Source organism: Pithys albifrons, chromosome 27 (genome assembly GCF_047495875.1).
Source record: "Pithys albifrons albifrons isolate INPA30051 chromosome 27, PitAlb_v1, whole genome shotgun sequence".
In the NCBI taxonomy this organism is placed as follows: Eukaryota; Metazoa; Chordata; class Aves; order Passeriformes; family Thamnophilidae; genus Pithys; species Pithys albifrons.
This window is the reverse complement of record NC_092484.1, coordinates 4,605,662-4,629,191: the sequence shown is the minus strand read 5'-3', so window position 1 is coordinate 4,629,191 and position 23,530 is coordinate 4,605,662. Positions and strand designations below refer to the sequence as shown.

Below are 23,530 nucleotides of genomic sequence, written 5' to 3'. Positions count from 1 at the left end.
CCCATCTGTGAGGACTTCATGAGGGCAAGACTTTCTCATGGCATCTGCACAGACATCAGCCCAAGACTCTGACAGATGATGCTGGATATTCCCAGAGGAATCTACGCTCCAGCACAGCCAACTTCCCCCCCAGCTCTGCAGGGAGCTGCCCCGAGGCCACAAGGTGCTGCTGGACTGCCTGATCAACAGTATTTTTGAGTATTTCTATGTCAGGTTTGTCTCTGGCTCAGGTCAGGAGTGGTACTGGGGCCAGAGGGTGGTGCAGAAAAATGGGGGGGGGGGGCTGTGTCCAAGGCTGAGGATGCTCTGGGAATGGGGAAATACCAAAACTTTTCTGGCCCTGATGTTAACCCCCCAACCAAAAATAAGGCCACAAACCCCTCTCGAACCATTGCCATATTTTACACAGACAAAACAAAGCCACAAGAGAAGGTGTGTCTTGAGGATCTCTGGCCCCGTGCCCCATGGGACAGGATCTGTGCAGCCCCACGTGCTGGGCAGCCACACTGCTGTTCCAGCAGGGTCACAGTGGACTTGCAGGCAGTCTCAGAGCTCCCTTCCCAGCAGGAGTGTGGTGTCTGGTGCTGTGCATGTGTTGGCCCTTGGGGAGGTCTCTGTGGTGCTGTCTCCTGCCCTTGGCTTTAGTGTAGATCACTCAACCTGCCAGAAGTAGATAAAGTGTTTGCTCTTCAGCAGAGCTGAAATAGAGTTGTCTCTATTCAGCATCAAATTCTGAGCCAACTGCAAGCTGATGGATGCATCTTGGGAGTGAGCAACTGCTTGGGAAAGGGGAGTCCCAATTGTCTGGGGATCGGGAACACCTCAAAGACTGTCAAAGGGGCCCTGGGGCTGACAGCAAGTGAGGGAGCAAGATGAGAATGGAAAGGGTGCAGGGAAGTCCAAATAACTGGGAACAGAGGAATGTGAAGACCTTTGGGGAACTGAGAGCAAGTAAAGGATATCCCCGGGAGAAGAGGAGGAATCACAGAGAGGGAGGGGAGATAGAGAAGGTGGCAAAACAGCAAGGGGACAGGAGGGGAGGCTCCAGTGCTGGTATGGGGGGTTGCTGCTGCCAGTCCATGCCAGGCAGTACCTGGTGAAGGGATAGGGCAGCCGTTCCCTCTGCACCTACCATAAATCTCAACATCATCATAGATGTCAGTGTCCCTGCAAAGAAAAAGACAGGGTGCTGTGGGCAGTCTGGTTTCCCATGTCCCCATCACCTCTTGACCCTGAGGCAAGGGCCAGCTCCTGCTGCTGTAACTGTCCCATCTCTCCTGACATTTCTGTGGGATCTGGTGTCCACCTGCTGCCCTGTTTACCCCCTCCCAGCACTGTGCTCTCCCTGCAGAGCCAGGACCCTCTGGTATGGGGTTAACATGACTCTGGCCCTCTCACGGACAGTGGCCTTGTTCCAGGTCACTGGGAACTGCAGACCTGGCCACACTGAGGGGCAGCACCCTTGTGCTGTGCCACCAGCAGCCTCTGAGCAGTCTGTGGACAGGTCCTACGTGAAGGACCACAGCTTGGTGAGTGTTCACAGTGCCCCACTGCCAGAACTTCTCCTGACACCAGAAATGGCAGATTCCATCCCAGGGTAACCAGCTGGTGTAAGGTTTATGGTCACTGCCTGGGCTGGATAGTTTTGAGTTGTCAGTCAGTGGCCAGGAATGGTTTGGTGCTGGGCACTCAATGAGCAGTTGCTGCAGCTCATGGAGTGGCATGGAAGGGGTCAGGGAAAGGGACTCACAGGTGCAGCATCACGGCCCGGGGCATGTAGCCATCTGCAACAGAGTGAGAAAAACATGTCAGGTTGTGCTGGGAGCTGGGGCATTAACAGCTGCCCCTGCCCAGTCCTGGCAGGGTTTAGCAACACCTCATGTCCCCATGAGGGAGAGCTGGGACAAGGAGAAGCTGGGTCTGGGAAGCTGAGCTGGACCCTTGGGAGGAGCCTGCTTGGGGCAGTGTTAGGAAGGAGCCTGCCAGGCTGGGTAGCAGCTGACAGGGAAGAGCCTGATCCCCATCTCTGCCTGGGGGATCAGCAGCCCATTTCACCTGTGAATCCCTTAGTGCAGACACAGCTTGTGGAGTCCATGCCCATGGCAAAGCCTGGTGTGCCATGCTCCTGGTGGTAGCCAGGAGGCTCCAGGGACTGCAAAGGCTTTTAGCAGGCGAGGACAAGCCCAGCTCACAGCAGAAATGCTGGTGGTGAGCTGGAGGAAGAGCAGCACGTTGCAGAGAGAAGTGGGAACCTTTGAGGCCCAGGGTACCTGTCAGGTCTGTCTAACAGCAGGAGGATGTCTCCTGTGGCTTGGTGGGGTGTGCGGGCATGAAGAAACTTGTCCCCAAAACTGCTGTGCTCCCAGTGGGCAAACCCTCATCCTCTCCCAGACTTACATCTTCTCTGGCTGTTCCTGCAGAGGATTTGCTCCTCATTTGTAAACTGAATGACATCAAGGATCTCTCCCCGTCGCACAGGCAGGTTCTTCCCTCTGCCCCTCTTCTCTGTCGCTGCAGGGTCGACCATCATCTGAGTCAGGACGTTGATGCTGCCTTCGAACTGAAACACAAACAGCAGTGCCCCAGGGCAGCTGAGTCAGGCAGGTCTGAGCACTCTTCCTTGTTTGGGAAAAGCAGATTCCTCTCTAGCCAAATGGTCCGTGGGACTGGTCTGCCCTGGGGAGACGGGGAAGGTGGGACCTGGGGGAACAGGGCAGGCATGACCTGGGTATTGGCCGGTCCCTGAAGAGCACAGCTCCTCTCTGCCATTGCATTGCACCCTTCTCAGGAGAGGAGAAGGAGCTTAGAGGGATAAGCAATCACTTGATGCTGCTGCTCACCTTGAATTTCTTCTGAAACTCCTTGTCTGCCTTCTCTTCCTTCTTGCATTCCTTAAGTGTCATGGTCTTCATCTTCTGGGAGACCTGGGCTTCTCTGCACTCATTGAAGTCACAGGAAGTTTCAGATAATGCAATGCTCTGCTCCTTCCCATCCCCTTCTGCCCCCCTGGCTACTGCCCCATCGCATTTCCTTGCACCAGCTCTGGGGCTGCTGGGGGCTCTCAGACCAGGTGCACAGCCTGCAGCTTGTGCTTTTCACCATGGACTTTCCTATTGCAATCCCAGATACCATTAAAGCACTGACACCATTAAAGCACCAGCTTCGTCAGTGCAGCAAGGACACCTGCCCATTATGGGACCCTTAGAAAAGTAAAACCCTCCCATTACCTCTGTGCAGCTGCCAGCAAGGTAACTGTGTTGGAGGCTTGGCCAGCATCTCCACCTGTAAAACCAAAGCCCAGGAGAGATGTTGCTGTGAGGCTTCTGTAAGGTGTAAACACCTGCCATGACAGGATACAAAGAGCAGCAAGGGCTTTCTCCTCCTGGGACCAAACACTGAGATTGCCCCTGAGTGTGGTGGGATTGGGATTTCTCTCCCCATGCACAAGCAGCAGAGAAACCCATCTCCCTTCTGTGCATGGGAGCAGTGGGCTCAGCACAGGCTCTGCTGCTGCCTGTGGCTTGTCAGGGCCTCAGGACCCTGGGAGCTGCAGGTCTCACCTCAAAAAGCACCCCAGCCTTTCCTGTACCCACCTCTTCTAGGGCAGGGATACACTGGTGGCCAGGACACAGGAGGCAGCAGAAGGCCTGGGCTTCTCCTGGGCAGTCCAACAGACTCAGCGTCGTCATATATCTCATCTTCATCCCTGTGCAAGGCAGACTGTGGTTGGGAAGCACTGCTGGGGGCTGAGGGCAGCACTGAGGCTGCCGGGAGGAGAGTGGGCAACAGGCAGGCCATGGGCTGGCCCTGGCTCTGGGGCAGAGCAGGACAGCAGCTCTGTGCCCTGTGCCAGCAGCTCCTCACACAGCTGGACAATGCAGCACAGCAGGGCTGTGGTGGAGATGGGCAGTGGGGTGTGCTGGCAGCAGCCACAGCACTGCAGTAACGCAGCACACACTGGCTCCAGCAGCAGGCAGGAAAACCCAGGGAACCTCTTGCTGTTCCCTGTTGTGCCTCTCCCACTGGGTTGGCACAGCCTCAAAGCCACCTCGAAGAGCAGTCCTGCCTCAGTCCTTACCCTGTCCCACTCGGAGCATCCTGCAGCAGGAGCCGCACTGGCGCTGCCCCAGCACGGCCTGGTCTCAGGTGACCTGCGGCAAACAGCGGAACAGGAGGCAGCAGCAAAGGGATTATTTCACATTTTCTCCTTAGCTCTATCACCCACCCTGAGGTCAGAGTCACCCTGGGCTGGATTTAGTGTAGAGGGAGGCAGGGAGATAAAACTGACTGCACATCTGCATCAAGCAAGGAGATTTTACTCCATAGCCCATCTAGGGACTTTATCCCACCACATGGCAGCACAGCTCATTGGGGAGATCACTGGGCACCTTCCACATATATTTTCTCTTTCTTGTGTCCCTAATGTTACTTTCTCCCTGGACAAATGATGGAACGGGAGGGGAAGAAGACAAAACAGGTAGTTTGAATGTGAAAACCCCAAATTCCAGTTCTGTATCAGAGTTAGGGCAAGTTCTGGATTTGTCCGTGTGCTCAGGACCATCAGTAGCTGGAACATACTGCTGGACACTGTAGGATTGCCAGCATGCCCACATCCCTTCTAATATCCCACTGGTTTTATCACCAGCTTCATCACCAGCCTGGTCAACCAGAATAACCAACAACTGGCATGAAGACTCAAGTGCAACATCACAGCTCTGATGGGTTATTGTACCAAGTAATGCACAATCAAATACTAGGCCCTAAAACTCATAAGACTGCCATACTAACAAAAATAACCAAACCAGGGTGGGATGTAATTCTAGATGTTCAAATTTGCCTCAGTACCCATGAGACAAATAAATAAATGCTGGTTTGTATGACATGGAGAGAGCAGGTCTGTCCCTTCTCTACCAGGGCTGCTCAGCCTCTGACCAGGGCTGGTCATCTGGCTGAGCCTCTCCCAGCACAACAGCATGACCAGCCCTGATAACACCTTTTAATAGTAACACAAACCAGCTTGATTTTTCAGTTCTCATAATTAAAGGAAGGAGGACCTACTGTCATGGTCAGAAAAGCTGAGCAAGAAACAGGATTTGAAAGAGGATTCATCACCCAGAATGTGGATTAGCAGAGCAGCAGCTGTGAGAAAAACCACTGCAGCAGCCTAGATCTGGAAGGCCACTGTGGTGCATCCAGGGCTCCTGCTGAATGGAGAACCATCTCATCCCAGAGACACAAAGCCCTGCATCCCCATGGGCAGCAGAGATCCTCTGTCCCATGGCCAAAGAGGCAGATACACTCACTGGGTGTCAAACTTTGTGTATAAGTGGTTCTTGCCCATGGGACAGACCAGCTCTGCCTCCCACCAGTTGGACTTGTCTGCTGTAACAAGGACAGATTGGTTGGAATGGACCTCTGGAGACTCTGATCCAACCTCTGCTCAGAGCACAGCTGGCTTGAGCCACAGCAGGTTCTTCAGTGCCTCATCCAGGTGACAACTGATTATCTCCAAGGATGGAGACACCTGTCTTCCTGGTGCCTGCATCAAGGCTGCACCACGCTCACAGGAAAGAGTCTTCTCCTAATGTGTAACTGGAATTTCCCCTACTGCTTGTGCCCATCACCTCCAGGCCTGTCCCCACACACATCTTGGGAAGAGTCTGGTCCCACTTCGTTCCTAATTAGGTAGTTTTGGCCAGTGACCTCTCCCCTTCTCTCTCCTCCCAACTGAGCAAGCCTGGGTCTCAGCCTGTCTTTCCCCATGTGCTCCAGCCCCCAGTCACCTTAGTGCCCTGCACTGGGCTTACTCCAGTTTGTCAGCTTCTGTCATATTTTACTCCCTACAAACACACCAGGGCCTGATAGCTGTGCCCCACCAAGGACAGGGCACTTTGTTTTTGCACCTCCTCTTCTTCTCTCTCATTCCTTTCCACATGCTATTGTCTATAAAAGTCCCTTTGGTATTACCACCCTGCATCTCTCCATCAGTCCCTGCAGTATTTCCATCTCTCAGGAGCTCCAGATTTTAAATGGGGACATTTCCCTTCCTGAACAAGCAGCATTCTTCCCTGAGGGACTTCCAGGTGCCCGGCCATACCCAGCTGAGCGTTCCTTGGTGGCTCCGTGGCAGGACGGATGGCTGTCCCAGGATGTGCAGCTGCTTTGAACTTTGCCAAATCCATGACAGGAGGGTGCCAAGGCTTGGCTGGCTTCACTCCCAGCATGCTGATGTGTGGCAAAGGCTTCCTCTGGGGCAGATCTGGGGGTCCTGTCCTGTGTGAGCTTCCCACAGCGACCAGGGGGGCTGCAACAGCCGCACCTTTGGCAGGAACCACTGGAACACCCTTGTCTTTGGTGAGAGGCCGTGTCTGCCGGGCTGGCTTCCTCTGGGGAGCATCAGAGCCAGTTCCCACCTCCTTGTTCAACACACCTCCTTCTCCTGGCTTTGCCAGGTGGAAGTTGGCACCTTCAGCCATCGCCTGCTTCCTCCGTGCCATCCGTGCCAGAGTCTCCTGGGGGGGATGAGGAGGTGAATGCTGTCCCACACTCTGACCTGTGCTGTGAGATGGAGAGGCCCTGCTGTAGTCCACCCTCCTGGTCTGGGGGGGCTTTGGAGGCAGCTTGCCCTTGGAGCCCACTGGAGGGGTCTGTCCTGGCTCTGGTCCATGGGGTGCTCCAGGGTGACTTTCTGGCCAGCCACCCACTTCAGGAGGGTCTTTCCTGTTCCCTTGGAACTTTGCCTGGAGGTGTCTCACCACAGCATCTCTCCCCTCCAGATGCATCTGCAACCATTAAGAAAAGAAGTTCCAGTTAAAACATCATGGAGGAAAATGAGCCAAAATTCCCCCTGGGGAATGTGGTATTCCTTTAACATGGCCTCACACATAGGCCTTCTCTTTAAAACAAAGTCTTTGCTCAAAAAGGTCCTGGAATATGTCTGAGAAAACAACACTGAGATGCTGGTCTGATCCACCCTTTGTCCACTACCAGGGACCATCAAACCTGAGGGGTTGGGTCAGGGATTACACCTGACCAGTAGCAAAGCTCCTGAGGGCAGAATCTGAGCTCCAGAGGCTGATGAGGGCTTGGATGGGAGCAATATGCCTTGCCCTGGTCCTGGTTCCCACACAGAGCCAATGGATCCCTCCCTGGAGGAACACTCAGGACAATGCTGCTGAGACTCATCCCACCAAAGCCTGTGTGCAAAACACAAGGCTAAGAGGCAGCAGACCTGCCCTACATTTCTGCCCTGCGTTTCCTGTGCAGCTCACACCGAGCATACATTAACCAGACCCCAGCACAGGGTTGCCCTCAGCTTCCTCAGTGACTGAAATTCACCTTTTTCTCGAGCCTCCACACAAAGGCTACCAGGAGGAGGCTGGATGGCTCTGAAGATTGCCAGGTCAGATACATAGCACAGAGCTATGGGATGGGGCTACATTTTTCCTAAGCTTCTCAGATAGACCTTGTGGGAGGGGAGGGATTGCCTCACCCTCCCCATCTTTCTCTCACCACCTTGTCCCCAGACCACGCTGTCCCTCTGCACCAGAACTGCTGCTCTGCTGGAGCTCTAGGCTTTGATTGTGGAGTTGTTCTCCTGGGATTTTATTTTGCATTTGTAGTTGCATAATTTTTTCTCTCATAAGGGAAGGACTGATATGAAGAGAAGCTGGCTTAATGTTTTTAGACCCAACTGATCAAATGCATATATATATACCTATATAAACACAAGTTCTCCAGAGAGATGCCCCAGTTTCCCTGGTAAACCCTCACATGCAGGACTTGGTGTAGCCTGTGGGGAAGGAGAGTGCATGTGCTGTTTCCTGCACACCAGGCAGTGGGATTTTCACCCTAACTACAGAAAAAAGGCATTTTTTTCCAGATTCCCAAACATGCCCCTGGGTTTTTTGCCACCTGAATGATTCAGTGGTTTGTAATCAGCAATTCTGGGCCTGTTCCATGAGCTGGGACTTGCCCAGAGTCCTTGGGTATACCCGTGGGATACAGCATCTCTGTGTCCATGATCAGTTCCAGGTTTTGCAATGCATTTTGTGCTGGTGGGGCTCTCTTGGACTCAGTAGGAGTGTGGCCTCCTCCTTTCATAGATGTTTATAACCAGCCCAAGTTCACCCAGCAAACCTCCCACTCAGCCCAGAAACGGGTCAGATCTTTGAATCTCCACTCAGCTCAGATGTACAAGAGGACTTTGCCTTCCAGGAGGAGCAAGGGTCTCAGATGGATCCAGTCCCTCACAAGGATGTCCCCAAAGGCTTCCCAGTAAGGAGACACAGCTCTGCTCCCGGTGTCCCATACCCATGTTCAGCACAGCCCAGGTCTGGTTCTTACCATTTTCCGATCACTGGATGCCTCCCTGTGTGTTCACCTCCTCGCTAAAGACCACTCGAGGTATCCCAAGATGAGCCTCTCTGAGGTCGTCCCCCCGAAACCAGAACCTCTTTCCTAACAGCTGGTGAGGAACTGTGTGCAACGCCAGGAAGTCACTGTAGCCTGATGGTGAGACAGCAGGAGGAGGAGGAGGAGGAGAAAGAGGAGGAGGAGGAGCAGCTCTTGGTGCACCACTAGCTTGGCTCTGCTGCTGTTGGAAGCTCACAGCCCACCAAGCCCTGCTGCCTATGAGTCTCATCCAGAGAAGAACCTGGGTTTTGGGAAGTGACTGCAGGATGCGAAGGTTGGGACTGGGAGGGTGGGCAATGTCCTCACCTGATGGTGGCTGATGTGAACCCTCTGCAGGTCAGGTCTCAGAGGTGATTTGTAGGGTGGTCACACGGCAAAACAAGCACGGCCCCACACAGATGAGCTCTGTGGGAGCACAGGAAGGCAGGAGAGGGCTATGGATTCCTGGATTATCCAAAACTGGGGCACAGGTGCTCCACTGGAGAGCCCAACTCCTCCAGGAAGCAGAAGCTCTGCACGGTGCAGTGCTGGGCCATCGCTGGCTTGAAATGTTGTGGTGTCACTGTTTATTGCCTCAGGGGCAGGAATGTTCTGAGAGGTCAAGTCAAGCCCTGGGCAGGGCTGCTCTGGCTGAACAGTGGGTGCTGATGTCCCTGCTCCAGGGTGATGTGTCCCTCCAGTTCTTTGGGAAGGCGTCGCCTCAGCAGGTGGCTCCTGCCTGCAGATTTAAGGATAAAACAGAGGTTAAGGACGTGGGGAAGGCCAGAATGGGCACCCATTGGCCAAGGGTGGTGGTCCTGGGGGTCCTGGGGAGGGTGGTGGGTGCCCAAGGCAGGCACTGGAAGATTTCATTCCACCAGCTGGAAGTGGGACAGGGAGGGGGTGTCAGGAGGTCCCACACTGGACCCACAGGGAGCCAACGGGGGGCACAAGGTGGTGATAGAGGGGGGTCCCATCCCCACATGTCCCACTGGTCCCATGCGGCCATGGGGACAGCACAGCCCCGTGTGGGGACAGCACAACCCTGTGTGGGGCACAGGGGACAGCACAGCCCCGTGTGGGGACAGCACAACCCTGTGTGGGGCACAGGGGACAGCACAGCCCCGTGTGGGGCCAGCACAGCCCCGTGTGGGGCAGAGGGGACAGCACAACCCTGTGTGGGGACAGAGGGGACAGCACAGCCCCGTGTGGGGCAGAGGGGACAGCACAGCTCCGTGTGGGGCAGAGGGGACAGAACAGCCCCGTGTGGGGCAGAGGGGACAGCGCAGCCCTGTGTGGGGACAGCACAGCCCTGTGTGGGGCACAGGGGACAGCACAGCCCTGTGTGGGGCCAGCACAGCCCCGTGTGGGGCACAGGGGACAGCACAGCCCTGTGTGGGGCCAGCACAGCCCCGTGTGGGGCACAGGGGACAGCACAGCCCTGTGTGGGGACAGAGGGAGGCCCAGGGACTGTGCTGGGGGTGAGGGGTGGCGGGGGGTCCCTGAGGGCCATCTCTGGGGCGGACAGGCATGAAGGGGCTCAGGAGCCGTGTATGGGCATGGGGTGGAGGGTGAGGGGCCGTGTTTGGAGGGAGCTCAGAGGCCGTGTTTGGGGACAGGCCGAAGGGGAGGATGAAAAGCCACGTTTGAGAGTGCCGGGGGGGCACAGGGGGGCACAAGGCGCTGTGCCGGCGGTGCTGGGGGCCCAGGGGCCGTGCTGGGAGCTCAAGGACCGTGCGGGGGGTGCCGGGGGAGCTCAAGGGCCGCGCTGGGCGCTCAGGGGCCGTGCTGGGGACTCGGGGGCCGTTCTCCAGGCTCACCCCGCGCCCCTCGCCCTGCTCGGCCGGCCCGGCCCGCGCAGGCGCAGCGCTCGGGCGGGATGGCGGCGGCGGCAGTGCCGGCGGGGCCGAGCCCGGGACCGGGTTCGGGGCCCTGTTCGGGTCCGGGGGCCGCGGAGGCGGCGGCGGGGCCCGGGGACGAGGCTGCGGTCGCGGGGCCGCAGTGCCCGGGGCCGGCCCGCCTGGCGCGGCTGCCGCTGGCGCGGGTGAAGGCGCTGGTGAAGGCGGACCCGGACGTGTCCCTGGCCAGCCAGGAGGCCGTGTTCGTGCTGGCGCGGGCCACGGTGAGGGGGTCTCGGTGAGGGGCCCCGCACAGCCCGGGCCCGGAGCGCTGACGGGTGCGGGGCCGCTGCTCGGCCCTTCATGGGGGTTTTCCTTCTCTCCGGGTGCTCAAGAGCTCCCCAGCGAGGGACTCGCCCGGCCTGGGGAAGGGGCTGGAGCAGCAGGAGGAGATGAGGGAGCTGGGGGGGCTCAGCCTGGAGAAAAGAAGGCTCAAGGGGGACCTTCTCACTCTGCAGCTCCCTGACAGGAGGGGGCAGCCGGGGGGGGTCGGACTCTGCTCCCAGGGAACAGGGGCAGGAGGAGAGGGAATGGCAGCAAGTTGAACCCGGGGAGGTTTAGGTTGGATATTGGGGAAATTCCTTCGTGGGAAGGGTTCCCCAGCCCTGGCACAGCTGCCCAGGGTACTGGTGGAGTCACCATCCCTGGGGGGATTCAGCAGCCCTATGGATGCTGCACTTGAGGTCACTTGTGGTGGACATGGTTGTGGTACTTGGACTCTGTGACCTTAGAGGGGTTTTCCCACCTGAACAATTCCATGATTCATCCCCTCAGCACAGGACACCTTTCCCCCTTTAGAGGGTACTCTGGGAGCCACTGGTGTGTAGGAGATCTCCCAGACGTGTTCAGGGGAACCATCACACTCTGGGCCTTCTCCCTTGTTGCTTCTCCTGTGCATCACTGTCCAGCCATTTCTTTTATTGGGGAGGAACAATGTTAAGATGAAGATTCTGGTTTCACCCTGAGATCTTGTAGGACCTTTCATTTCCTCAGGATATTCTCTTTCCCCTCTCCCATTGCCTGTGTGAAATTGTCCTGTTTGTGTCTTGCAGGAGCTGTTTGTTGAAACCATAGCCAAAGATGCTTATGTGTATGCCCAGCAAGGGAAACGGAAAACTCTGCAGAGAAAAGACCTGGGTATGAGAGCATGTTCTGTGCTGCCCTTAAACAAAAGGTTGCTGGGATTTTTCCACCTGTCTCAGGGTGCTGAAGTAATCATAGATGCTTCTTTTTCTTTCTCTGAAGATGGGAGAGAAAAACTTCTCTTGTGCCATATAGGACACTAATAATTTCACACACCAGCTCCAAAACAAGTAAACCTCTTTGAAATCAGTCACTGTGCTGTAATTTCAAATGCTGCTGTTAAAAGCAAATACAGAGTCAGTTTATCTATGGTAATTGTTCTCAATTTGCTTTGCAGATAATGCCATTGAAGCTATCGATGAATTTGCCTTTTTGGAAGGTGAGTTCCTGCTTGGTTTCATTTGGTTTCAGTATTTTGTGTTATCACCACCTTGGGAGAGAAATAACTGAATCATTTGCAAGGCTCTCTGTTTCCACATCATCAGTAATTCATAGTGTAGCTTATTATGCCCCCTGAGCAGTGGAACAGCTCAAGTGGACCCTGAGGCACATGCAATACTTTTTGGTTAAGTTTGGGCTTCCTCATGTATGATTTGCTTAAACTTTAAATTCCCTACATGTCCCTTTGGCAGCTTGTAAACAAGTTTCAGTTGTTCACAGGACTGCACTTCTGATCCTTGAGACTATAATGCATTTTTTCTTTTCCAGGTACTTTGGACTGAGCTGGACAGAGATTGAGCTCTCTGGAGAAAGAGACTGGAGAGATGGTGTGAGATGGAAAACAGGATGCTGAGAGTTCAAAAGTAATTCCTAGAACTGAGACCATGAAATGGCAACCGTGATGTTTTGTATAAAGTTGAAGTTATTGTAACTTCTTTTATTTAAAATGTGTATTTTTTCATGATTATTTTGTATGCCACTTCCCCGTGCCCTGCAGGTGGGTCTCTGGCCAGGTTACACAGCAGCTATTCAAGTACAGTCTGGCCTCTCCAGATGCTCTGCAGCACCACAGAGCTGTGACCAGAGAGTGGCTCAGCTCAGGTGCCCAGGCATGGGGAATTTTTTAATGGAAAGGTGGGTTTTGTTAAATATGTTTGTCTCTTGACACAATTAAATTTTTATTTTTTTGTTGTTGTTGAGCATCTGTGCTGATTTCTGCTCTGGGCTGGAGTTTCCTGTAGCTTGGTGATAAATGGTGTGGGTTTGACATGGTGCCTTCTCCTGGCGTTTTTGGTTTTGCTAATTGTTTCCTCAAGGCATCCTTCACAGAGGAGTCCAGCTGGCCTCAAGGAGCTGGGGATGAGCTCCAAGGAGACTCAGCCTGTTCCAAGGCCTCTGCAGCTTCTGTAACTTGTGATTGCTGCACCTGTAAGTAATTGTAACCAAGAAAAACCCAACCCCCAGAGCCCCCTTTTGAATGCCAGAGTGGTGTCTGGTGTGTTATGCTGCCCATCATTGTTCTGTGTGCTCTTGCTCCTGAATCTGGCAGAAACATTTCCCCTGGGAACTGGAGCTGTTCCCTGCCACGTGCCCTTGGTCAAGTTGGTGCAGAGATGCCGAGTTGTGTGGGGAGGAGCCTTGTGCATCCCGTGTGCAGGAATATGGCTGCCCTTGGCCACGGCTCGGGAGGCCCTGACAGCACACGGTGCCTCTGCTGCTTCCAGGGCACTTTCCTGCTTGCATTTAACTGGTGCTTTCCCACATGGATTTAGCAGGAAGAGAGATGCCTCCTCCTGACTGCAGGGCTCAGTCCCATTGATCAGAGACAGAGCCCCAGGCAGCTCCTCATGGCCATGTGGAAAACACTGCCATTGATGTGGGGAGTCCTGCTTTGTCCAAGCACCACCTCCGACTCCATTTGGTGTGAGGAGGGACAAGAGAGGGTTGTCCCCAGATAAAACCATTGAATGGGATAAGGGAGGATGAAGGATGCATGTGCCTTTCAAATGAGAGGATTTGAGAGTGGCTCGCAGTCACCACAAACTTAATTAGTTTGGAAGTGATGGTAAGAACAAAGACCCCCAGGGGAGCTTCCCCAGGCTGGTAGCAAGTCCAGTGGCTCTCAAGAAACACTTTGAAGTTTTGCTGGAAGCCTGTTCCCAGCCTGCCCGTACTGGGAGTATGACCCGGATATGTGGGAGAGATGCTCACTGCCCAGGCTGCTGAGGTGTTTGTTCAGATCACAATCTGGGGACATTTGCACGTGTATGTGAGTCCATTTGGCTCTGAGCTGTTCACCTTCGCACCTGCCCCAGAGGGCAGAGGTATAAGTGTCAGAGGTCCTGGAGACCTTCCTGTGCTTCCCAGGGTGCAGCATGCAGGACCCATGGGCTGTGGTCCTCCTCACAGGGCTCTTGCAGGCTCCCTTCTTTGCCAGTAAGTTCCTTTTTCCTTCTCATTGTCCTTGGCACTGCTTTGGCCTCTGGCAGGGGAGAGCAGAGGGGGTGTGGTGTGGGACTGGGCCTGGGCTCTGCTCGGATCCTGTGCTGCTGGAGGGCCACTGTGTGCTGTGAATAGTGAGGTGCCTGGGGTGCCTGCACTCAGCAAACAACTGAGGGTTTGTGTCAGGGGAATGTGGGGAGGGTTTTAGTGCCTGTAAGGTGCTTTGTGCTGTGGGAGGCAACTCCTTACTGAGCTCACCTTGCAGTAACATGAAAGTAAAAGGGAGTGGGGAACTGATGTCCTGAGACAAACAGTGCCAAACAGAGCACTTGGAGTAACTAAACAGGGTGTTCATCCCAACCAGCCAGGGCTGAGCTGTCAGATGAGTCATGTCCATCTGTAACTCCTCCTTATGCTGGAGCTCTTTGGTTCAGGATGGCAGATTGATGGATGCTTGGTGCCTTCTCCCAGCTCAGGCAGGAGAGGTGGGGTCATGCTGGGCTCGCTGGTTTGTGACCACAGGTGCTGGAGCTGTTGGCAGAGCAGAGGAGCAACAGAACCTGTTTGCAGAGAGGGGCTGCTGCAGGAGGCAGAGCCATTTCCTCCATGTTGGGCACGGTGAGTTCGTAGAATCATAGAATCTAAGAACGGTTTGGGTTGGAAGTGACCTCAAACCCCATCTCATTCCACCCCCTGCCATGGGCAGGGACACCTTCCACCAGCCCAGGTTGCTCCAAGCCCCATCCAACCTGGCCTTGGACACTTCCAGGGACGGGGCAGCCACAGCTGCTCTGAGTTCCCCTTCACCTGCAATAAACTGGGATCCTTGATGCTTCCCCACTTATGTCCTGCCCATGTCTTGGCTCTTTATGTTGAGGTTTTCCAAGTGACTTTTCCCTCAGGGGATTGAGGACAGACTTGTGCTGGGGACCATTGCCCAGATAATACAATACTTAAAACATCTTTTGTAGCACAGGAACTGGTGAGTAGCCTAGTCCTTGGCCCTGCCCATCTGCATGGAGGAGCTCGATTCCCTGGACCTCCCTGCTGTGTGGTTGATTCTGTGTTTGAATTCCCTGTTTGCTTGTTTATTGCTGCATAAATTCAGGACTACTGCAGACTTTTGCTTCCCAGGATTAATGTGGGAAGGGCTATCAGCAGAACAACAGGGTGTCCTGAGAAAGTAGAGGAAGTAGAAAGTAGCTCCATTTGTTCACTGTCCAAAACACCCACGGCCTTCAGGAGCAGTGTGTGGCCCCAGTTCCCCCTGCAGTGGCTGTAAGGCCACAGGAAATGAGCTTGAGCTGTGAGAATGGCTTCACACTCTGAGGTTTCTTGGGGTTTTTCAGTGCACTTGTACAAATTTAATGTTTAGTTAGTTTGCCAAATACCAGGTTCTTGTGTACAGTAGAAATGATAAAATTACCAGCTCTAAATTAAGAGCAGTCACACACAATGACACCTTGTCAGCTCCAGAGGCAACAACTTTAGAAGAGTAAACAATGATGAAAATGGTAAAAAACTAATAAACTATTGGCCTAAAAATAATAAACACAGCTTATATTGCAGCAGGGCAGGGAGACCAGGGGTTAACTTTGTCCTCAGCTGGCACAGTGTGCTGTGCCAAGTGCCCATCTGTCTGCACCCTGCTGTGGGTGAGGAGCATCCACAGGCATCACAGCCAGAATAGCTGATAACCTGGGAATTGTTGCCTGGCTTGCTGCTCACTCCCTCCCTGAGCAAAGGAACCCTCAGGCAGCCAGCAGCAGCTGGACCCCAAGGGTGAGTTTCAAATGTGCCTCCATGTTTCCTTGTCCCCTGCAGCCAGCACTGGGCACACTGAAAATCAGTTTTTAAATCAATGCAAAATTTCAAGTGTTGCAGCACACAACTGTGTCTGTGACTCCAGCAGGTTAAAGCAAATTCATTACAGTGGTGTTGGACTTATCCATAGGCACTTTTAGTACCAGTTTTCTTCCCTATTATCTGATGAAATGAAGATTCACATCTGTAAACCTTGTAGTTTGGACACTGCTATTGGGGAAAAATAGCTCATTTCAGAAGAATTTTCAGAAGAAACAGCAATTGGCCAATAACCACTGATAATTTGCAAACTGCAAATACAGCAGAGCAAGCTAATCCAAACCTGGATGCCATGGTCCCATGTCTTCCCTGCTCCCACACCCAACCCCACCTTCCCACCCTCTGCTGCAGAGCTGATGTGCCAATGCAGCAGGTGTGAAGGGCTGGGGTTTGGTGAGGGGGCAGGTTTGTTTCCAGCTCAAGCACCTCCATCAGGCTCTGGGACTCCTCAGGGCTCCTCCCTGCCCTCAGCCTGGGCTTGCTTGGTACCTGCAAGGCCTGTGGTTCAGCCACAGCTGAGTGTTCCCTTTTCCCTTTGATAATCAGTGTATTCACCTTTCTCACCTCATTCTTCATGTGCTCATCAAAAACAGAAAAACCTGTGGTTTCCTAGTGAAATTTTAATTGCACTCCTTTTAGTCTTTGTGTCCACTGACCAGTCTAATATGAAATCTTTTACTCTGGTCTGCAAACACGGTAGATGTGACTGCAGTGCTACTGATGGCTTTTCCCTTGGGAATTCCCACCTGTGCTCAGGCTGAAGGAATCTCTCTCCCAGGCGCAGTTCCCCGGGGTGGGCCATGTCTCTGTGCCAGTGTTTGTGTGGTACTCAGCCCTGGTTTGAGCTTGGGCCTCCCCAGCATCACACAAGAGGTGCATGGTAACCCTTCGGTGGATCTGGTTCTTCACAGACATCTCTGGCAGTCCCGTGAGTGTGGACGTCGGGCAGTGCCGCTCCAGCTGCCCATCCCAGCAGATCAGCTCCCTCTACCCCGGCCTCCCGGGGCTCTTCAGACACTCTTCCATGCTTGATTTCCTACGGAGCAAGAAGGTGAGAACAGTTATGTCACTGCAGGAGCACTTGGGGCTGCATGCGGGTCGTGCTGGTGCCTGTGGCTGTGGTTTTGAACAGTTCTAAAACGTGTGGGTTTGGCTTCTGAGAAAACCTGGCATTGAGCCTCTCCTCCTCTTCCTCTGGCTACAAAGAGTGGCTTGTGTAGGTGAGAGAGGTGGAATTCCTCCAGCAGTGCTGGATACCTCCAGGCAGAGGAAGGGCCAGAGCTCAGCCCACCCAAGTGCCCCAAGCAGTGTCCAAGCGTGTTTCTGGCCAGCCCCAGCACAGCAGCCAGACCAGCTCCTTCAGCCACTTCTGTACCTGAGAGCTGCTGTCCCATATCTACAGGGGTCAGAGGCATTTTTCTGCCTCCTTCAGCAAAACTGGCAGGATGTGTGATTTCATTATAAACATCTGGTCTTTGAGGTCCTTGTATCATTTCCATATCATGTGCCATTTGTCCCTAAAAGGGACTTAAAAAAGCTTGTGCATTTGGGGACATGGCTGTGCATGGTTGTGGTGCTCCCCTTATCCCAGGAGAGCTGACATTGCCTAAAGTCTCATCTCCGTCGGCATAACAGACCATGGAGAGGGACTGAAAGAAGCTCTGTGGGTGCTGCACATGTGTGTCCTGTTAAAAATCTCATTACCACTTGTCCTGCTGCTGTCAGCACCCAAACACTGCTGGTGCCACATCCCCCAGGCCGGCAGGGAGAGAGAGGAGTGAAAACTGAGCCAGTTTTAGGTCAGGGGGAGTTTGTGCCGGGGAGCTGATGCTGGAGGTGGTTCTCTGTGCCGTTTTCACCGGGTGTTCCCCTGGCCCTGTGCTGTGCCCCGCAGGTGCGCCGCGCTCTGCCGTGGCCGGGAGCGCCGCGGTCCTGCCCTGCTGGTTCCCGCTGTGAGCCGGCCCGGCTGCGCCTCGAGCGGCTCCTGCTCCTCCAGGGCACCCGCGAGGTGGAGGTGATCGACGGCTGCCACTGCAGCACCTGCCCCGAGGAATGTCTGCGGCTCCCGGCTCTGAAAACCTTCTTTCCAGACTCTCCCTGGGAGGTCACGGTTGACGTGGGGAAATGCTCTGATCCAGCCCACAGCACAGGTATTGGTGAGGGAGAGCTGAGCTCCTTCCCTCTGGGAATGTGGGGATGAGCCCTTCTGTGTGAGCAGCACCAATCTCTGGGCTCAGGGCCTGAGCTCTGGCCTGCTGAGCAGAACTTCTTCCTTTGTGGGCATTGGGGTTATGGTTTGGGTTTTCTGTAGTTGGGCCCTTACAGTGCAGGTCTGCAGGCACAGTGGTAATTCTCTGCCCTGTGCATGGGGTGAGGATGGAAATACAACCACCTCATGTACAGGGAAGTGTCCTCTACCCAGAGAGCATGGAATCAGAGTAACCCAGGGTGGGACAGACCTCGGGGGTCTCTGCTCCAACCCTCCCACTCAAAGCAAGAAAACCAACCTGGTGATGAAAGCTCTGCTGGAAACAACCCTGGAAAATGGAGTTTCCTTCCTGGCAGTCTGAAATGCCCTTTTAGCACCAGTGAACTACACTGATGGGTCAAAAATCACTCGGAAATGGAAACTCCAAAAGAAATCATTCTAGATGGGTCAACCCCCCCACCCCCCCGGGATAAAGCTGAACTGATTCATTGTGAACTGGTGAGCTGTCTTGTGATAAAATGACCCGAGATACGTCGCTGGAGATGAACTGATCATATTTTATCAGAATGAAAAGTCGTGTTGAAATAATTTTCCGCTAGTCTTCGACAAATTCCATTCTTCTGGAATTTGTTGATGTCATTTTTTTGGTATTTCTACTTCTAAGCCCATCCCGTTCAACCCTCCCGACACCGGCGGTGGCAGGGCTGTGCCACCACCACTAGAGAGGGACAGAGACCGCGGGAGTCCTAAAGCCACCTTGGAGAGCCGCGCAGGGGCTGGGAGTTCATTCCGTGGTTCTGTGAGATGAAGGGGCTGGGGGCGGCAGCGGCAGGAGGGGCCGCACGGGCAGCAGCAGCATCTTGATTATCCAGCTGCAAGTGGAAAAGGCAATTAGGCAGCGTGAAGTGCCTTCTTCCAGCGGTGGCAGAATCAGCATTTACTTCCCAGACGTGTGAGTGGAAAGTGCTGGACGGTGCTGTTGCCCCGGGGGAGCTCACGGAGTGGGGAGGGGAAGTCTCATTCAGTGATAATGGCCCAGGGCTGGCAAATGTGGAATCGCAGGCAGCTTTGCCTCTGCCCTAGGGCAGGTCTCTGCACTTTCCTACAGGATTTTCCCTCTAAAGTCAGGCTGACACTTTCAGTGTCATGTAAAGACTTGAAACATCAGAGGAATGGAGTGCAGGGGGAGAGGGAGACTGGGGGAAGATGTTAAAATCTCACCCAGAAATACTGATTTCCAGAAATCTGTTGTCATTTTATGTCCCACTCAAGCATCCCAAAGAGATTTGCTTTCAGAAATAATTTTTCCCTCCCCTGAAAATGCAGCTCCATCCTGGAACAAAGAAATCTCCTCCAGCAGCTGCTGAAGTGGTTGGGTGGGAGCAGGAAACTCTTTCCACCCGTTCAAAACCAGGAGCCAAACACAAACCCTGAGGGACCCACACCCACAGGCTGGGACAGGGCAGGACCAGGTCCTAGTTAGAGCCCAAACCCACTAAACCCTCAGCTCAGTTATCCTTCTCCCTCTCCTCTAGCTCATGCAACAGAGGTTTTAACCCTAATTTACTTGGTGAGGAGAGAAAAGCCTTAAGATTTAGCAGATAAAATGTTTGTGCACAGAACATGATCTCACTGAGCCAGGCAGAACAGTCTGTGCCTCTGACCTTCCAGCTGGATGTAGTTACTGCAGAAGGAGCCCTTGTCCCTCCTCTCCAGTTGCAGAGCTCCTGCCTGGGCCATCAGGACCTGCCATGGTGGCGTGTCCCTGCTTGGGGATGACATGGCAGCAGGAAAGTGACTGTCTGTGTGCCCACCCAAAGCCTCCCCACCCCTCTCTACAATCAGACTGGGAATGTCAAATCCAAACAGAACTGCTCTGTGCTCTGGAAATTTTTTATTGAGTTAAAGCTTGAGTAGGGAAAGAAAAGGCAAAGCAGGACTTGGTCCTGTGCCCCCAGAGCCAGGGCCATCTCCTGCCTCCCCTTCCTTTCTTCCCTCTTGTACCAACCTTCCAGCAGATGCCATAACTGGTGCTGATGTGGGGAGATGCTCCACTGCCCCAGCCCCAGACTACTCTTCTGCTGGCTCTGCAAGCTGAGAGCCCAGGCCAGAGCAAACCCTTTGGAGGCGCCCAGGGAATGTATCTCCAGGAGAGCCCACAACAATCACTCCAGCATCTGAGAGACCTGTGCAGGACAGAGCCCCCCACAAATACAGAGGGAAATGCTGAACAAGCAAATGTTAAATCATGTTCCTCTGCTCCCTGGTGTGAGAGTGTGATTCTGGAAAAAGTGCTGCCATCAATATTTTATGTTGAAAGATTGTTTTTCTCAAAGAGAACATGAAATAGCTCATGCTGGCTCCCCAAAGCTGGGGCTTTCACAGGGCAGGGACTGAGTTCATGATCTGCACCCAGAATAACCTCCCTTTTCTTGTTATCTGAAACTGGGATGGAGGAATAAAATCTACCACTGAGGCCCTGACCTGATGAAGGAATGAGCCCCAAACTCCCACATGGGACCTTCCTGCCCTTACCAGCTTTTTCCAGCCAGGTGCTGGACACCAGAGCTGGATGGTCTGCACTGCAGGACAGACCCTGCAGATGCTGCAGCCTCAGGGGCCTTGGGGACAACTCCAACTTAATTTTCTTTCTGGTTTCCTTGCAGGTGGACTCTCCTGTGTGCCCACGAAGTTCAGCACTGCTCTAGTCAAAACCCCACACGGTGGGGAGGTTGTTCAGACACTGGAGAACTGTGAAATGAAGGAAAAATGCTATCGCATCTCCCAGGTGGAACATTACTATGAAATTGTGCAGAGCTCTGCAGGGCACAGAGAGGAAAGGCTCAAGGTGTGTTTCCAGGGGTTTGGCTCCTCTCTGGTGGGCTCAGCTGAGCCCACATATGGGGTTTGAACTGCTGGGTGGATGGTCTGCCATCGGGAGCTTCACCCTGGAATCAAACCAGAGTGGTAAAAATCTCACATTTGTATTCTCTTGTGCTACAAAATCTATTTTGCTGTCACTAATCTGTGCCTATGCCAAAGCCATAAAGTAAAAAAATGGCCTTTTCTTTGGGGTGAGGATTCCTTTAAAAAACAATCAAGATGATATTTATTTTAAAAAATATTTCACTGTTAAGTATGTCTTCAGTTCAACAGAGACTCTGTTTTCTACTTCAAAACATATTTGTGCACTGGGACCTCTGACTTATAAAACACTGCTGTGCCTCCAAAATACTTCTTACCAGCTGTGCCTTGTTGCTGCCCTTCCTCGGGGGTGGATGCTCAGCATTGGGCTGTAGGGAGGGTGGAGGGTCCTGGGGTGTCCCCGCTGAGGTGCTACAGGGGATTGTAATGCCTTTGTTTTGCAAATCTTTGCAGGAAATCGATGTGGGAAGGTGCTTGGGCAGCTGCTCCTCAGGGGATCACTGCTTGCTTAGGTAAGCACAGCTGCCAGTGTCCGTCTGCACATCCGCACCCGCCCGGGCCAGGTGGGAGCTGCACCCAGTCCTCTCACCTGACACATCTGCTGCTCCCAGGGATGAGAGCAGGGTTCGGGGACCACCCCCAGCTCACCCTCCGGGGGGGGGCAGCGGCTGCTCTGCTGTGTTGTGTTGGGGGGAAGAGCAGAACCTGCCGTGATTGTGCAGAATTGGGCCCGTTGGGCAGGTGGTTACAGAGCCCGTGGTCCCCCATGACAGCAGGCACAGATCCTGACAGAGGCTTCTGCAGCCTGAATGTGCCACTCCTGTCCCTCCCCCGCTGGCAGTGCTGTGGGGCAGGAAAGGGTGGCAGCGATGCTCAGAGACCAGGTGGGTCCTGGTGGTTGTTTCAGACAGGGCGGCAGGACTTTGTGTTGCTTGCAAACATAAGAACATGAGTTCCCAGCACAGGAAGGAAATGGACATGTTGGACCGAATCCAGAGCAGGCTACAAACATGTTCCCAGGGCTGGAGCCCCTCTGCTCTGGGAGAGCTGGGACTTCTAAACCTGGGGAAGAGAAGGCTCCTGGGAGACCTGAGAGCCCCTTCCAGCACCTAAACAGGCTCCAAGAGAGCTGGAAAGGCACTTTGGACAAGGGCCTGGAGGGACAGGACAAAGGGGAATGGCTTCCCACTGACAGAGGGCAGGGTTAGATGGGATATTAGGAAGAAACTCGTTTCTATGAGAGTGGTGAGGCCCTGGCTCAGGTTCCTCAGAGAAGCTGTGGCTGCCCCATCCCTGGAAGTGTCCAAGACCAGGTTAGACAGGACTTGAAGCAACCTGGGATGGTGGAAGGGTGTGGAACAAAATGAGCTTTAAGGTCGCTTCCAACTCAAATCATTCTGGGATTTTATGGATGCAAAGGGAAGCAAATCAAATCACACGGAAAGAAAGAACACCTGCTCTACCCAGGCAGAGGGAGATAACAACTCACCGAGTTACTCCAGGAGTAAGGAACAGGTGCTGCTGGAAGAAAGGTGCCTCCTTTCTCCCCCACCCTGCTCCAGGGCATCTGGCCTTTTCCCGAGTGTGGATGGAGGGTGCGGGGTGTGGGGAGGGCCAGTGATGTACGGGGGAAGTACTGGTTTGTCTCTGCCTGCAGGGAGGCACAAGATGGAGAGCAGTGCCTGGTGTGGGCAGGAGGTGCCCGCAGCCGCTGTGCCCCTCACAGCTACGACGAGCACACGTTCCGGAGCCGCGGGGGTCGCGTCCGCACCGTCGTTGCCATCCGACGATGCCAGTGCCGGGGGTAGCGGGGCTGGGAGTGCAGGTGGGGCCGCTGGAGCCCCTACCACACTGTCTGTAGGATATGTAAATGAGAGAAGCCTATTTTTTTTAAATAAAAGCTATTTTAACCAGCGGGTATAAATGAGCCCTCTACAAAATGTGTTGCAGTTTGCAAAATAAACATCACAGGCAATTCGCAGCTCCCTGGGGTTCTGCTGTGCAGCTCCGCGGCCTCTCTGCATCACAGCATCGCGGAGGATGAGGCTGTCTGGCACGGGCTGGGGCCCACGGGTTGGCTGCTCCCCGTTACGAGCTGCGCAGCAGGAGCCAGCCGAGGGGACCAGAAGCTGGGCATGATGGCCAGAACTGTCCCCTGTGTAGGCACTTCCGGGTATCCTGCAGGACATGCCGCTGGTGAGCTGGAAAGAGGAAGCAAAGGATCCCGAGCAGGAATTTCCTCTATCTATTAACTCCAGCCTGTCGTTGCCTTCCTGCCTGTTCTGCATAATTAACAGCCCTTTGGGTTGGAATCAACTGTAGGCACCACCTGGGATTAGCCTTCACCTTGTCTCCCATGGCATGTTCTGGCAGTGCTTCAGCGGGGTGCTGAATTAGTTATTTAATGCTAATTTTTTCCATTCAGTCCCTTGGCAGCTGGACAGTGTCATGTTCACCCCACACCAACCTGTTTCTCTGTGACTGGGGAACAAGAACTAAAGAACTGGCTTTTATCCCATCAGTCGGAGACCATTGGGCTCTTATGATATTTCATTAATTTCGAGCATTCAGGAATTAGCAGCATTTTAATGCCTTTTAATCCCCATGAAGCCAATTGACTACTTAAAACAACAACAAAAAAAGCCAAGCTGGATTAGGGTTCGGGAGCTGCGACTGCTGCGGTGTGAGCACAGCCCGGGGCTCCACTGGGACCTGCTCTGCCCCATGGCCTCGGCCCCCCGGGCTTTGCGTGGGCACTGGGGGGGACACACAGCCT

The 23,530-nt window shown here is 54.0% G+C and overlaps 3 protein-coding genes across 3 annotated transcripts; 2 read left to right on the top strand and 1 right to left on the bottom strand.

Annotated features, from left to right (window-relative positions):
- Positions 1 to 383: 383 nt before the first annotated feature.
- On the bottom strand, positions 384 to 8,470 carry PRAM1 (PML-RARA regulated adaptor molecule 1). Its single transcript, XM_071578089.1, has 10 exons — positions 8,347 to 8,470; positions 6,098 to 6,782; positions 4,079 to 4,151; positions 3,594 to 3,706; positions 3,228 to 3,282; positions 2,841 to 2,934; positions 2,398 to 2,560; positions 1,751 to 1,784; positions 1,133 to 1,167; positions 384 to 660 (listed from the first exon to the last, which is right to left on the bottom strand). The coding sequence occupies exons 1-10, from the start codon at positions 8,347 to 8,349 to the stop codon at positions 656 to 658; spliced, it is 1,260 nt and encodes a 419-aa protein (XP_071434190.1). The 5' UTR covers positions 8,350 to 8,470; the 3' UTR covers positions 384 to 655.
- Positions 8,471 to 10,234: 1,764 nt separating this feature from the next.
- Positions 10,235 to 12,509, top strand: POLE4 (DNA polymerase epsilon 4, accessory subunit). The gene is made up of 4 exons (XM_071578055.1): positions 10,235 to 10,516; positions 11,345 to 11,429; positions 11,713 to 11,754; positions 12,084 to 12,509. Exons 1-4 carry the CDS (start codon positions 10,274 to 10,276, stop codon positions 12,095 to 12,097), a joined length of 384 nt encoding a protein of 127 aa, XP_071434156.1. The 5' UTR covers positions 10,235 to 10,273; the 3' UTR covers positions 12,098 to 12,509.
- Positions 12,510 to 13,690: 1,181 nt separating this feature from the next.
- On the top strand, positions 13,691 to 22,562 carry LOC139683083 (uncharacterized). The gene is made up of 7 exons (XM_071577836.1): positions 13,691 to 13,751; positions 14,280 to 14,375; positions 16,532 to 16,671; positions 17,515 to 17,770; positions 20,496 to 20,677; positions 21,208 to 21,266; positions 22,412 to 22,562. Exons 1-7 carry the CDS (start codon positions 13,691 to 13,693, stop codon positions 22,560 to 22,562), a joined length of 945 nt encoding a protein of 314 aa, XP_071433937.1.
- The last annotated feature ends 968 nt before the right edge of the window (positions 22,563 to 23,530 follow it).

Coding starts and splice junctions, on each gene's coding strand:
- POLE4 (XM_071578055.1), top strand. CDS start 10,274: ATGGCGGCGGCGGCAGTGCCGGCGGGGCCGAGCCCGGGACCGGGTTCG. Junction 10,517..11,344: donor TCGTGCTGGCGCGGGCCACG/GTGAGGGGGTCT, acceptor TGTGTCTTGCAG/GAGCTGTTTGTTGAAACCAT. Junction 11,430..11,712: donor TCTGCAGAGAAAAGACCTGG/GTATGAGAGCAT, acceptor TTTGCTTTGCAG/ATAATGCCATTGAAGCTATC.
- PRAM1 (XM_071578089.1), bottom strand. Junction 3,707..4,078: donor GATGCTCCGAGTGGGACAGG/GTAAGGACTGAG, acceptor TGCCTTGCACAG/GGATGAAGATGAGATATATG. Junction 1,785..2,397: donor CAGGAACAGCCAGAGAAGAT/GTAAGTCTGGGA, acceptor ACTCTGTTGCAG/ATGGCTACATGCCCCGGGCC.
- LOC139683083 (XM_071577836.1), top strand. CDS start 13,691: ATGCAGGACCCATGGGCTGTGGTCCTCCTCACAGGGCTCTTGCAGGCT. Junction 13,752..14,279: donor GCAGGCTCCCTTCTTTGCCA/GTAAGTTCCTTT, acceptor TTGTGACCACAG/GTGCTGGAGCTGTTGGCAGA. Junction 21,267..22,411: donor GGGGATCACTGCTTGCTTAG/GTAAGCACAGCT, acceptor CTCTGCCTGCAG/GGAGGCACAAGATGGAGAGC.